The sequence below is a fragment of the Lepidothrix coronata genome, unplaced genomic scaffold, assembly GCF_001604755.1.
Source record: "Lepidothrix coronata isolate B3197 unplaced genomic scaffold, Lepidothrix_coronata-1.0 Scaffold177, whole genome shotgun sequence".
NCBI classification, from domain to species: Eukaryota; Metazoa; Chordata; class Aves; order Passeriformes; family Pipridae; genus Lepidothrix; species Lepidothrix coronata.
The window spans coordinates 1,110,167-1,123,834 of NW_016690357.1; the positions used below are offsets into that span (position 1 = coordinate 1,110,167).

The 13,668-nt window shown below is 40.7% G+C and overlaps 1 protein-coding gene across 1 annotated transcript in view; it reads left to right on the top strand.

The window, feature by feature from the left end:
- Positions 1-13,668, top strand: part of SCIN (scinderin) — a 52,275-nt gene that overhangs the window by 14,400 nt on the left and 24,207 nt on the right. Inside the window, exon 4 of the mRNA XM_017830365.1 lies at positions 5,608-5,757. Coding sequence (XP_017685854.1) covers positions 5,608-5,757 — 150 coding nt within the window. The remainder of the gene's footprint in view (positions 1-5,607; positions 5,758-13,668) is intronic.

Here is a 13,668-nt window from a genome sequence, read left to right on the forward strand (position 1 = left end):
CTCGGTTGAGTGCACTCGGTTGAGTGCACTCGGTTGAGTGCACTCGGTTGAGTGGACTCGGTTGAGTGGACTCGGTTGAGTGCACTCGGTTGAGTGCACTCGGTTGAGTGCACTCGGTTGAGTGGACTCGGTTGAGTGGACTCGGTTGAGTGCACTCGGTTGAGTGCACTCGGTTGAGTGCACTCGGTTGAGTGGACTCAGTTGAGTGGACTCATTTGAGAGCACTCAGTTGAGTGGACTCAGTTGAGTGGACTCAGTTGAGAGCACTCAGTTGAGTGCACTCAGTTGAGTGGCCTCAGTTGAGTGCACTCAGTTGAGTGCATTTTGATAGTAGAATGATATGTATAAAAGCTTTGCCTGTATTTATGCATGTTCCATCTGACTCTAGCTTTGCTGGTTTTTTTTTTCTACTTCCCTTGGGAGGTGAGCATTAGAAGTGCTGGGTCCTTTGGGCACTCCAACATCACTACTTCTCTCTGACCCACCTTTCTTTACAAACCTCATCAACCTTTCTTCTACCTGCTGTGAAACCACTACAGTGGCTTTCTGTATTATGTGGTTATTTGTCTGGACTCTGATCCGCTTCTGAACAGAAGCAGATGAGCCAAAGAGAAGAGAGGAATTAAGGCAGTTACAACTTTACAAACCTTCTTTTCTTGCTTTTAGCCTTCTTGTTATGGGTAAAGCTAATGTAGTAAGGTGTTTCACAGGAGTGAGCAGATTTAGCTGAAGACCTTTCTTTTGTGCTAAGTCCTTCTGCTTTGTAGCTGAGCCTCTGATGCTCCTCTTGCTGTGATTTAGAGGAAGAGAAGACAGCGTCCTGGCTGACATACATTAAGTCAGCATAAATTGTTATGTTGATGTGACAGAATCCACACTATAGATTGAGCTGTCTCTGAACTAAGAGTGGTAATTTTTATTTTTTTTTCAGTTGAGGTGCAGTTACATTCTGGGAGCACATGCTGGTGTAGATGCGGACAAAGGTGGACAGGTTAGGGTGTATCAGGGCCTGCAAACAGTGAATGGAGGCACACCAGCTTATGTGCTTTCCCTAATGAAAGATTGAATTTTTATTTTAATATTTTAAGATTGAGACTAAATCTCTTAAACATTTCATTATTTTCTACAAAAATTGAAGTTTTGCCACAAACTTGCTTCAAGTTAGAGTTTTGAAACCGATTTAATTTGTTTAGCTTTGTAATGTCTCTTAATTTAAGAGAATGCAAATCAGCAATTACAGTAGGAGCCTGGAAATTAGTAGGTATTTCAACAAAGATATAGGGCTAAAACACTTGCATGTCTAGGACATGTTTAACTAGAGCAAAAATGAGTTCTTCATGGATTTAAGCTTCTTGGGTTTTGCTGTTATTGTCCTGGCTAATGTCCACAGAAAAGATGTCACGATGCAGAGTTTATTTTCATTTGCCTCCAAACTGAGCAGACTGCCAGTTGAAGACAGAGGTGCCTATGTGTTTAGAAGGGGAAAATTGGTTTTTATGTCACTTGTGAAATGAGTGATTTTTTTATTTGTTTGTTTTTCCTTCTCTTGCTCTACGTGCCATTTGGGGCTGGACCAGGAAGCAGGAGGTGTACTTTCACGATCCCATCCATATAGGGAAAAGTGCCAAGGTGCTCTTTCTCAGAGTTACATGAGCCATGCATAATCATGCTGCTGCACGCTTCTGTATAGTTGGGTCATTTTTAATGACCTGTGGAAATATCATATGACTTCCTCAAGGTCATTTTGTGGGCTGGAAGCTACATGGTGTGACTCTTGGGGATGGTCCTGTGCAGGGCTAGCTAAGAGCTGGACTCAATGATCCTGAAGGGTCCCTTCCAACTCAGCATATTCTGTGATTCTGTGAGTAGGAGCAGTGAATCCTGATGTTCTGACTAGAAGACCAAACTGTGTCCCCAAAACATGCAGATGAGGAGAGACCTTGCTATAACCACAGTAGTCATGGCACAGAGCTTCCCAACCTCCCTCAGGAGCTCTGGGGTGGTCACTGTGATTATTCATGATAACATTTTCTCACCCTCAGCTGTTAATTGTCCTACTGTGATCTGACAAGCATAATTATATCAATAACCATTAATAAAAGGTGGCAGAAAAGCTTTCTTCCATAGCATCTCTCTCAAACTCTGTTAAAGAGATTTTTAAAAAAACAAATACTGCAAGTACAAACTTCTGAAAACAAACTGAGATTGGCACAGGAATTACCGATGAATGAAGCTCCTTCTATTTTGCGATGAGTGAACACTTGTAGTCTGTTTTCATTTTAATGGAAACATTTTTTGGCAGCCCACCAATTCAAAATAAAGTTAGAAAAATAAGCCTAAAAATAGTGAGGGTGTCATACAGCTAAGAAATTGTGAAAGCACTGAGTGAGCTAGAGCTAATATTTTGGCCATAATTGAGCCCTTTATATGTCTAAAAATAAATACAGGAATACTGAAATACAACCCAAAAGCTCAGTAGTCTGTTGGACATAGTTAGATAACTAGCTGACTTTATTTCGGGTAAATCCAGATCTAAATATTAACCTTGTCAAGAAGTGGCTGTAACTTTTAAAAATCTTTTTCTGGCTTGAAATTGTTGAGAAACCCAATCTGTCTAGAAGTTGAAATGGATAAGTTATATCAGGAAGACAAACTTGTAAATATCAAGCTGAGCTTCTCTACCATGAGGCCTCGAAATTAGATGCATTACAAATGAGATGATTTTACTTCAGAAGACAAAATTAATGAAATCTAAGCTCCTGAATGCTTAAGCTATTTGTTTAGCGTTCATTGAAAATACAGTAAACTATTATATACTTGGGGACATTTTCATGACTTGTGACTGCTTGTTTCCTTTTATTAGATTATATAGTACATGAAGTTTAGCTTTCACGCTTTTAATAAACAATACTGTCTTTATTCTCTAGTGCTGAAGAGAATCAGAGTCTTGTTTCTCTAGCTTTTAAAATCAGGATTTTTTTAAATAACCAGGAAAGATGAAACTTGTAAAATCCAGATCAAGGATGTTTTCAGACACTCCTTGTTGATCCAAGCTGTTTTGAGGGATTTTTGTAGACCAGAAGAAAGTCTTACAACATAAGATTTCCCAAAGTTACAGCTAATAAAAAACATTTATTTTAGTTTATGACAAAAGTATTTCGGCTACGTTGTTATGTACAAATGTGGACTCCATAAGGAAAATAATGAAATCTGCAAATCTAAAAATCTGAAGTCCATTAGTGCAGATTTTTTTTTTCTCCTTCCTCAGGCTGATTTGAAGCCTAGAGCCAGTGGACTGTAGGAGAGCTCAGTTTAGTCACTTGATGACTGAAGGCAAACTGGGAGAATAAACTATGAAGGTGGGGTAGCTTGGGTGCAGTGCACCAGGTATATACTAAGAAAAGAAAATGTGAACTTATTGTCCAAGAAGTAAAGGTCTTTGTAATTTCACAATATCTTTTGTGGTCAGTACATCAAATATGATTCATTTTGTAGATGTGACTGCTTGTTTGAGGTTGCATGGCTGTTTGCCAAAAGACCTACAGAAGGCTGATAGGCACAACTGAAGTTGAACTTTTAACCTTGCTGAATGATTAATCTCCACAAAGTGCAGCATCCACAGTGAGATAAGGCAATAGCTGCCTCACCTCCTCAGCTAGTTCTCTATTATGACTTCTTTCTCTTCCTTATTGCTTCTATAGATTGTGGGAAATAAAGAATTCCTGTTTATTGCTGCACTATCCCTAGTGACTCCTGTCTTCTCACATAATTGCAAATAAGCTCAATTAGTAAGAAGTAGGCCAGGATGAGAATGAAACTGAGGAGTCTCTATGAAAAATTTCCCCAAATTTGGAAGAAGATGGCTGAAGCAGTGCATGGCAATAACAACTGTACCAAAAAAAATCTGCTCAAATTGAAACTTTTTACTTCCTATACATTAAATTCTCTAGAAAATTCTGTTCCCCGAGTACAAACAGTATCTTTTTTCTTGGGAAATGTGGAAAGTCAGATTTAAGATAAGGTTCAAACCTGAAGCCAAATATGTCTCCAGGTTCTAGATACTTAGTAAACCGACAGTATTTAAACCAGAACTTAAGCCTACAGTCAAGTTGGTAAGGGCAAGCTGAAAACCTCACAGCTTTCACTGCATAACCATCTTCCAGTTGAAAGGGATACAGTTCTGGGAACCTGTGGTGTAATTCTGATGAAGCTTAAAACTTCATCTTTGAAGATGCTTCTGAAGGGAAGGGAGCTTGGAAGGGAACAGTGATATAATGGAGTTTGTGGGGATTTTTTTTGTGTCCAAGCTAATCAAGAATAAATATCGGAGGTTACTAGCACTGTTTTGCATACAGATTGCATCAACATGAGCTGTCTCCTAACAACTTGCATCTGTTAGTACTGAGAAGCTGTACTTCAGCTCTTGCTTGTCTCAAACCACCATTTCATATACTATTAAAGAACAACAGTGGTCAGCAGAAATAGCTTAAAAAGCTTTTTTGAATGAAATGCATTTTCATCTCAAATGTAAGTTTTATACAGTTATGTATGCATTGTAAAACTAACCCCCAGTAACTTAGTGAGGGCTCTGATTAAATCCTTATTTGCATTTCACAAAACAGTTCAACTTTTATTTAAAGTTGAAAATTACTGTGTAATTTCTACTATTTGGGCTATTTGATAGAGTCGTGTGAAGAATCAAATTGCTTTCTTCCAGGAGAAGCAACCAGCCAAGATCAGTAATTTCATTTGACTAGCTCCTTCCAGCTCAGCCTCCAGTGGCTCTGTGGCTTATGTTCTGCCTCTTGGTAATAATTTTCATCAAGACTGAAGTCCAAATTCTTTATTTTGAAATGATTTTGAGTTCACAATGAATAATGGGAATTGCCAAAACTGAGGGTCCTTGGTCTGTGGTGTGACTGAATCAGGTGATCTGTCTTAGGCTGATTCTGGTGGCTCTCCTTCCTGAGAGGTGCCTTGGGCTTATGCTCCATTTTGGCTGAATTGCACTTTCCTTGTCATGTGCAAATCTTACCTATTCAGTCAGATGAGAGAAAGCCTCAAAGGTCCACAGGATGATATCTGGTGGGGCTACTGTCACCAGAGCATGCAGAGCTGCTGCTGCAGTGTCTGAATGCTCCTTGTAAAGCTGGCAAAGATGCTGGGGTGGATGGTCCCTGAGTCAGCAGCTTACTTGCATATCACAGAATCAATTAGGTTTGAAAAGACCTCTGAGATCAAGTCTAACCTTTGACCAAACACCACCACATCAGCTAGACCACAGCACAAAGTGCCATGTCCAGCCTTTTCTTAAACATGTCCAGGGACGGTGACGACTCCACCTCCCTGGGCAGCCCATTCCAATGTTTAATCACCCTTTCTGTGAAGGAATGTCAAACTTAAATCTCCCCTGGTGCAGTTTGAGACTATGTCATAGATACTACAAATATCTATGTGATTTAATGCAAATCTCTGCTAGAAAGTATTTCTGAAAGATGTAGCTTCACTAATGTTCTGGTGGTTTAGATCCAGTAAGATTAAATAAGTGTCATAATTTTGCTGTGTTGAATCCTATTGCTAATGTATGTCTTCTGTTCATTATTTTAGGAAATCTATCAGTGGTGTGGCTCATCATGCAATAAATACGAGAGGCTGAAGGCTACTCAAGTTGCTGTTGGTATTCGGGACAATGAACGAAATGGAAGGTCTAAATTAATTACTGTGGAAGAAGGGGGTGAACCAGACCGGCTCATAGAGGTATTGTAATATGTAAACCAGTTGCTGACATAGCTATGAATAAAAAGTTTTTACACCTCAGGAACTAGATTGGATTGGGCTGAGTACAGGAAAACAGACATAGGCTATAGTAGGCCAGTTTATACCTTTACCTTCCTTATCCAAGCAGTGTTAATTGGACATTACAGTCTGAGATAATTAATCATCTGAGAGTACTTTTTCAAGAACTTAATGTTTGGTTTTTTGAGTTAGCTGTGGGGGGTGACTGACACTATCTGCTCTGTGTGAGGAATGAACATCAAGCTGGGACAGCGCCAAACAAGGAGAGACATAGAATTACTGTGTCTAGAAAGTAAAAAAAAATGTAGCAAATTGCATGTTTACACACTGCTTTGCATACCCACTTCTATTCCACCTTCATATGCACCTAGCCTCTAAAATCCTAGTAAGGCCCTTCCTCGTATGTTTAGAAAGTTTAACCATTTACTTTAAAAATAGATTTTAGATTTCATAACTGAGCTGATCAAAGTAGAGTGAAGAAAAATCTCCAATTTATGAATTTTATCAAATCTTGAAAAATTAAAAAAACACTGAGTTGTTGCAGGCCACATACTAATAAAAGCATTGTCATTTGGCATTTGTGTCCTAAATTAAGCTTTTCTCATTTGTTGTCTAAAAAGCAGAAAGAGGAAAGCAGGGTCATAAAGGAGTCCTTCAATAAAATGGAGTATATAGAGTTAGAATATTGCCTTGTATTTCAGGAAGTAATGCTAGCAGTGCATGCAGGTGTAACATTACTTTTAGTGGTGCTTACATTCGGTGTGGTCACATGCAATATAACTAGTTATTGCCTAGGCAGCAAAACATGCCAGGTGCTGAGCCAACAGCCTGTGGATATGCTGGCTGTGGTGACCCCTTTGAATGGTCTGCCCATATCCTTGCAAAAACTTTTTTTCCTGTGGATCTGTGTACAGTCGTGACTGTGCTCAGATGGGGAGGTGCACTGGAGATTTTTGAAGGGGGAAAAAAATCCCCAGTAAACAATCCTGCATCTGGCTTTTTACTTCCTTATACAGACTTTTCACATTGGCTCTGATGTGGCACGTTTTACACCTATAACTTTTATGAAAAGAGCACAGGTTGACAATTAGAGCCCAGCCTTCTGCTCCTGATTGGAATCACAGCATTGGGTTGCAGCCCGCTGCAGCTGTGCCAGGGTGGCACTGTGGGACCCTGCTGGCATGGTCCCTTGGCCCCAGCTCCTACTGCCAAGCTCATCCTGGGTTTACCACTGGAGGCTTTGCACGGGGCTTCTGATAAGCTTATGTGTGAGCTGGGAGCATCGATCAGGGCAGCTACACTTTGCACCTGGCTAAGGTGCAATGCACGTAAGTCAGACTTCTATGCCACCACAGCAAGGACACAGGCCAGCTGCAGGGATGGCTATTGGGAGCCCAGCTGCCACCCCCCTCAGAGGCTCTGAGCGGCAGGGACATGCTGGCCTTGCTCCTGCATCTGTTTTCCAGACTTTCATCTGTGTGTAACTGTTGTTTTGTAGCAACCTTGACACACAAGAGCAGGAAAAACACCAAGGTTGCGTTTTGATCCTGTAGTGCATTGTTATCGTATCAGGGAATAAATCTTTTCTTCACTTGCACAGCAGTATATGAAGAAGTTTCTGCTTTTCTTTTTGGATTGTGAATATGGAGGGAACAAAAATGGGTAGTCCAATGCCACTAGATTCATTGCTTTTATTGCCACTGCTGTAATGAGCCCAATTTGACTGAGTGTGTCTGCAGTAAAGGTTTATCTTCTAGTCTGCATCATGCTAGGTAGCCTTGATTTTTAACTGCTGCTTGCATAATGAGCTCTGCAGCTCAGCTGCGGCTGTCCCAGTACAAGCTCTGAAATGTGCTGCTAATAAGCCACAAGAGTAGTCAACCTCACAAACATATAAAACCTATTAATCGCTATTCCTGCTTAAATTGTATCCAGTTCCTGGTGCTCTTTGTTTGGATTTCTCCTTGCTCCCACAAAATTGTCTCTTAACTGCTGTTAAGTTAACTGGGCTAACTGCTCTGAAGTTAACATTGGGTTTGTTTCTTCCCTCCATATCAGAAAGGATGGATTTTTGGCATCTCCATCATTCTTGAAAAAGGTTGATTTATTTTCCAGGGAAAATAATTATGTACTTTAAATATTCATTTTGTCATCCAGTATGCCACTGAAATCAGAATGAGATTTCTTAAAATTATCTCCTCTGAAAAATGTCAGGAATTGTTCCCCTTCCTGTTAGCTAGAAATCTGCTTCCATATCAGTGGCTGAACTTGCTCATGCAGCGCGAGTAGGAGTGTGTTAACGTGCTCAGGCAGGGGCTGACATACCCACCGTGAGTACCAATGTAAAGAGCTGATAGTGGTCTTACTCCTACTCCATAAGCACAGAGTTGTGATTCCCAACGAGAAAAGCAGGACTTCTCTGCCTACACCCCACCATGTAGGCAAGACAGCCTGATTGAACTAACCCTGCCACACATCTGTCTTGCTACAGGATTAGCAGAGGCAGCCATGGCTGTGATGAGGTGGTGTTTCCTGGCCAGTCTCTTTTCCTGTTGGGAGCTGTGGCACTGCAGGGGAGGTAAACTAGTCTGACAAGTTGCCTGCTCCCAACAACCATTTTTAGCAGGAACTGAGAACAGGCTGGCACTACTTGAACAATTTGCCCATGGGAGAGAACTGTCTGGAGCACGCTGTACAACTGGGTGTATTGCTGTGGCAAGCCAGCAAGATGTAGCTCACTCGCCCTGGGAAAGGAAAGTGACTGGAAGCTGGGTACATAAGTAGTCTTGACAGCAGCAAGCTCTTTTTAAATCTGCTGTAGTGACCAGGGGCCACTTGGGAACACACAGCGACCATCCTGTGCTCACACTCAGGAAACGCAGCATGTCTGGAAAGGTTAGACCTGCAGTGGGTGCACAGAAGTTCTCATAAGATGCTTCAGGAATCACTAGAACTCTGTGAAGATAAGGCAAAAGCTTTCTGTGCAAGCACACTGAAGGTATTTAAATCTACCTAGTTTCACCTCTGCGTTTGCACTTTAGGTGAGGTACTGACTTGCAGGTTTAAATAAGCAGTGCTGTATAGGGTTGCTGCCTTGGAAATTTAAATAATAAGCAGACCACCTTGGACAAATTGCTGCTGTTGCTCTGACTGGTCTCCACAGTCACAGCAGACCATAATAAAATTCACCAGATGCCAACTCAGCTCTGATTTTCACATGTAAACAGCTGAATAGTTCCCCATTCTGCTCAGTCTTAGGCCTGAAAGTTCTAATTGCGTTACAGGAAATTTTTCACCTGCATGGGACCAATCCAAAAACTGGTCTTAGCAATGCTTGAGTCAGTTTGGGAGCTCTCAATTGACTATGTTAGGGTTAGACCTGGCTACACTTATTTTTTTTCTCCCTTTAAATTAAGGAAGACTAAATATGTGGTTTCAAAGATGTCCTATGACCAAAACCATTAGGGTCAGTTGCTAACCCTGTATGACACCCTTGGGCCCACTGTGCTGACACTGATGCTCATCCATCTGACTGCTTGCAGTGGTAAGCAGAGATCTCACAGCACTGTATTTGGACACCCAAGAGATCACTGAGACCTGAAAGAGCAGCCAAAGTAGCAGGTAGCCAGGCTTAGGACAGACAATTTTCCAGCTGTAGTTGGAATCTCTGCTCTAATTCTGAAGGGAGGACAAAACTGGAGAAGCTAAAAATAGTTTCCCATGATCTTGTTATTTAGCATTGTGGGAAGTGGTAAGCAGGATGAGTCAATGACTCATTGCACCCTGCTTCCTTTCTCCAGTGAAGTTATTGCCCACTGTTTGACCAATGAATGTGTGACCTGTGCTTCTGTTTTCAGAGTAGTGGCAAAATGGAGAAACAAGGAGTCAGAAATGTCTTTTATCTGTGAAGTTTTGTAGTTGGACAGCAAGCTGAAGGTGCTTGCAGCAATACAGGAAGCAGAAGTTGAGTTCTGAGTCACCCAAGGGAAAGATGTAAAGCATCCAATCCTCCATGCATACTGCACCAACCCCTTGATCTGTTATCATACCTCTAGAGAGGAGTATAGGGGAAGAGAAAGTGTTAGTATATTTGTTTTCCTATATTTGTGCAATTGGAAATATTAGACACCCTGAAAGATTTTTAGATTGATAGTACTGTTCTGTCTACATAGACTCATCTCTTTGTCATACATTTTAAATATCTCAGGCAGCTGTGACAGTCTGTCTGTATGGTATAAAAGCCAATGAAAAAGTAGGATAGACTGAGTTTTACCAAAACTAAGTGTTGAGCCTGCATCTGTGCCTTCTACTTAATTATGACAGGTTCAGCTAACACTTTTAAAGATAGTTCTGTTCTCTCTGCAGTCAAACCTGTCTGATTCATAGAACTGCTTTATCATTCCCCCGCGAGTTACTCCCTTAAAACTGCAGCTCTTTGTACCATGTGATTGCTGCAGGTTTCACTGCTGAGGCTTTTGGATTTTGCTTTATTTTTTAATTTTTGATGTTCATGTTTGAAACAATGAAGCCTGAGAAATGCGATGGCTGAGGTGTACAACCACAAGAAAATGAAGCATCATGTCAGTAGGCATCTTTGAAATTACTCCTCTGCCTTTAAACAGAAAATGCCATGACTTTTGTTTACTCAACATTTGCAGTTGTCGCGTGCCTGGTTTTTTTTGGCTTTCTAGTGGCCTTACTACAGGTGGGTCATGACGTCTCATAAAATACTTGTGTAAATATTCAGTTATTGTAAATATTGAGCAACAGGGGGAACCTCTTCGTCCTTTCTGATAACACAGCCTTTCTCCTCCTCCTTTTTCTGTAAAGCCCCTAAGCAATGCTTAATCATGAGAATTCCTGAATGCCATTGTGTTCAGTGATGATTGTTTTTGCCTATGGTGTGAATAAATACCATGCATGAATGATTTGATCATATTACAGCCAATCACACTTTTCCGCCTCTGTGACTGAAAAGGGACTGGTAGCACCACACAGTGCTAGCTCAGTCCTGTGGATAAAATCCCGAGAGCACAGGCAATAAAGAGATCCCATTGCAAATGCAAGTTACAGAGGCTGTTTCTCTAGAGACCTCAATAATGCAAACATGTTGAAAATGTCAAGTTCCGGTAAACCTTAAATTATCTGGATAGATATCTGCCCATAAGGACAGAAGAGCAAGATCACTTCTTCCTTTCTTATTAAATTCAGGCCCTTAAAAATCATATGTTACAAACGAAAGATAATTTCCAAGGGCAGCAAGGAGCACAGTGAGGTAGCTTGGAAAAAGTAATTCTTGCTTTGACTTGCAACTAGCATACATGGGTGTGAGAGTGCAAGGGCATGCTTCTCTGAAGGAGCTGGGCAGGTTCCTGCAGTCTCTGGTCACATGGATCATTACATAAGGCTCAAAGACCAGCGAGTGCCCCACTGATGGAGGTGTTGGTTTGGTACGTGCTACTTTCCCAAAGCCAGCAAGAGCAAGATCTGTCATCGCAACTCTGCAAAAGCAAAAACTGCTCTTGCTGCTCTCATAACATTTGCATTTCTTCTTGTTTACTTAATTTTGGTTGTATTATGAGCTCATCGTGCTAAGGGAAGGCTTGTTTGTTTTATATACAGATGAGTAGAGGAACAGTGGGAGTGAGGGTGATGAAGGAGGAGGAGGGGTAACTTCTTAGAATAATGGTCTGTTCTAATCTTTTGTGGAATACAAACTCCAGGTGTTTGTTAAACACTTGCTTAATCATGTAGCTTGTACACAGTTTTACTCAAATGTGACATGTTTTTAAGCTTTGAATTGCATGTAACTATTAGGGTCCAGCCTGACCTGTTCACAACCAAGAATATACCCAATATGAAAAATACATTAATAAAGTCCTATCTATGGCTTTGGAAGTAAGTAAACCAAAGTATTTTGTTATCTAAATTAAGACATATGGAAAAAAATGGACATGATTTCAGGGAATTTTGTGAAATGAATAGTAGAAATGAATTTCAGTCCCAGAGGCAGTATTGAACACTATGTAAAAAAAGAAAGTGATTGCATTGAAAGAGGGATGAGGACAATGGAATTTGTACCTGTTCCCAGTGCAAAGACTCAGTAATGCAGGCACTCAGAAGTTAACTACATTTTCATGAGAATGCGAAGACTTAAGCAAGCTAATGCACAGAAGATAGCAGAACTGCTAGCTTTAGTTTCTATCAGTAGTTGCACTGGCTGCTCAAATGAATAGCCTTCTCAGGCTGCTTTGAAACTATGGGTCAAATTTACTCCTCAGGAAGACTAATATGCTTCTTCACTGAAATGGTTTTGGATATATGCAGGTGCCAGCAAGAATTTGGGTCATTTTGAGCAGTAAGAGTTTGTAGAATACAAACTCAATAGTAGTCCAGGGGGAAAAATCCTACATGTGCTTGTGTGTCTTTCACAGCAACACCTGTCCAGTCTGCATAGTGGCAGTTTATTAATCATTACACTGTTTGATTAAAATTTATGATGGGCTATCAGTGTGCATACAAAGTACAAACCCCTTGCCCTGCAGGATACCAGTTTCAAGCTGTCAAAACCAGCCATCCTTTCTATTTACTGAGCATATCTCCTTCGTTAAGGACAGTCCTTTTTCTTGATGCAAATTTGCATTTGAAGGAAGCAGTTACACAGCCTGTACTCAGACAAAACATGCATGGCCTGGATTTCAGTACAGCTTTGCTGCCTTACCCCAGCTGAGCATTTGGCCCAGTGTCTTCCCCACACCCGGGTAGAAAATCAGGAGTTTTGCCCAAGAGTAGCAGAGGCTGGTAAGGAGGACTCTTCAGGAATGTTGGGAGTTACCCATAATGTTCTTCAAGCTGAAGTTTTCACTCTTGGCTGCTTGAAGCCAGGTACTTAAATGACAGGGAACTAAATAGTAGCTGCAGGTGGCAAATACATCTGAAAGCCAGGCTTCTATTTAAGTCTCTAAATACAAATTTCAGTGCCTGCATTAGAAATTTAACTTCAGAAAATAAAATGTTCAGGTGCATCATACTGCATGGCATGAGCTAAATCCTTTATGAAAAGCTCTACTACGATCAGAAATCTAATTGGTTATGCTAGGAAAGTTGCTTCTATACTAGGTATTTTAGTGAATTTCTAAGATCCTAATGATTTTCTGGAAGTGCTTGTGATCAAATTATAACATGTCATTTGCATTCTTGTGAGTTAGAAAACCACTCATCTTTATTATGTTTCCTTCTTCAGCAGCTGTAGCATTTGCAAGGTTACCACGTTAGTCAATTATAATCCTATAATTACATGTTAGAATATTAATGGAGTTTGTAATGTCTTTTTTCCTTTCTGTGCTAGACTATCAAGAAATCTATTGATGAAAAAGTACTATAATTTTCAGTTATTAAATGAGCATAATTAAGAAGACCAGGAAAAAGACAAGAGTTGTTAGCAGTTATCTCCACGTGGAGTTGTTTGAACTTATTTAAATGTACTTCCTCGCAACAGGGGAATTTCATGGAGAAGACCTGAAAGGGTAGATTTTCCTTGCTGTATAAAAATCTCAGAGCCATGATCTTCCTGGAATCCTGCATCTCCCCAAGACAAATGCACCTTGAAGGGATATGGGGTTTTTTTCCCTTTTTTCTGCAGGTCTCTCTCATCCCAGCCTCTGTGCAGACCAACTGGGATCTGTGCACAAGGTTGCCTTTGAATTTTCTTAAGTGAAAGTTCTGTAGTGCAGGGAAGGGCTCAGGGAGGAAAACTTCGTAGTTTGGGGTTTCTTTTCACAGGAGTCTGCATATGCACGGACTGGTGTTCCCTGTCTAGGCTATATAAGACTGGAGTAAAAATCCTCTCACATCTGGGCAAGAGTGAAGAAC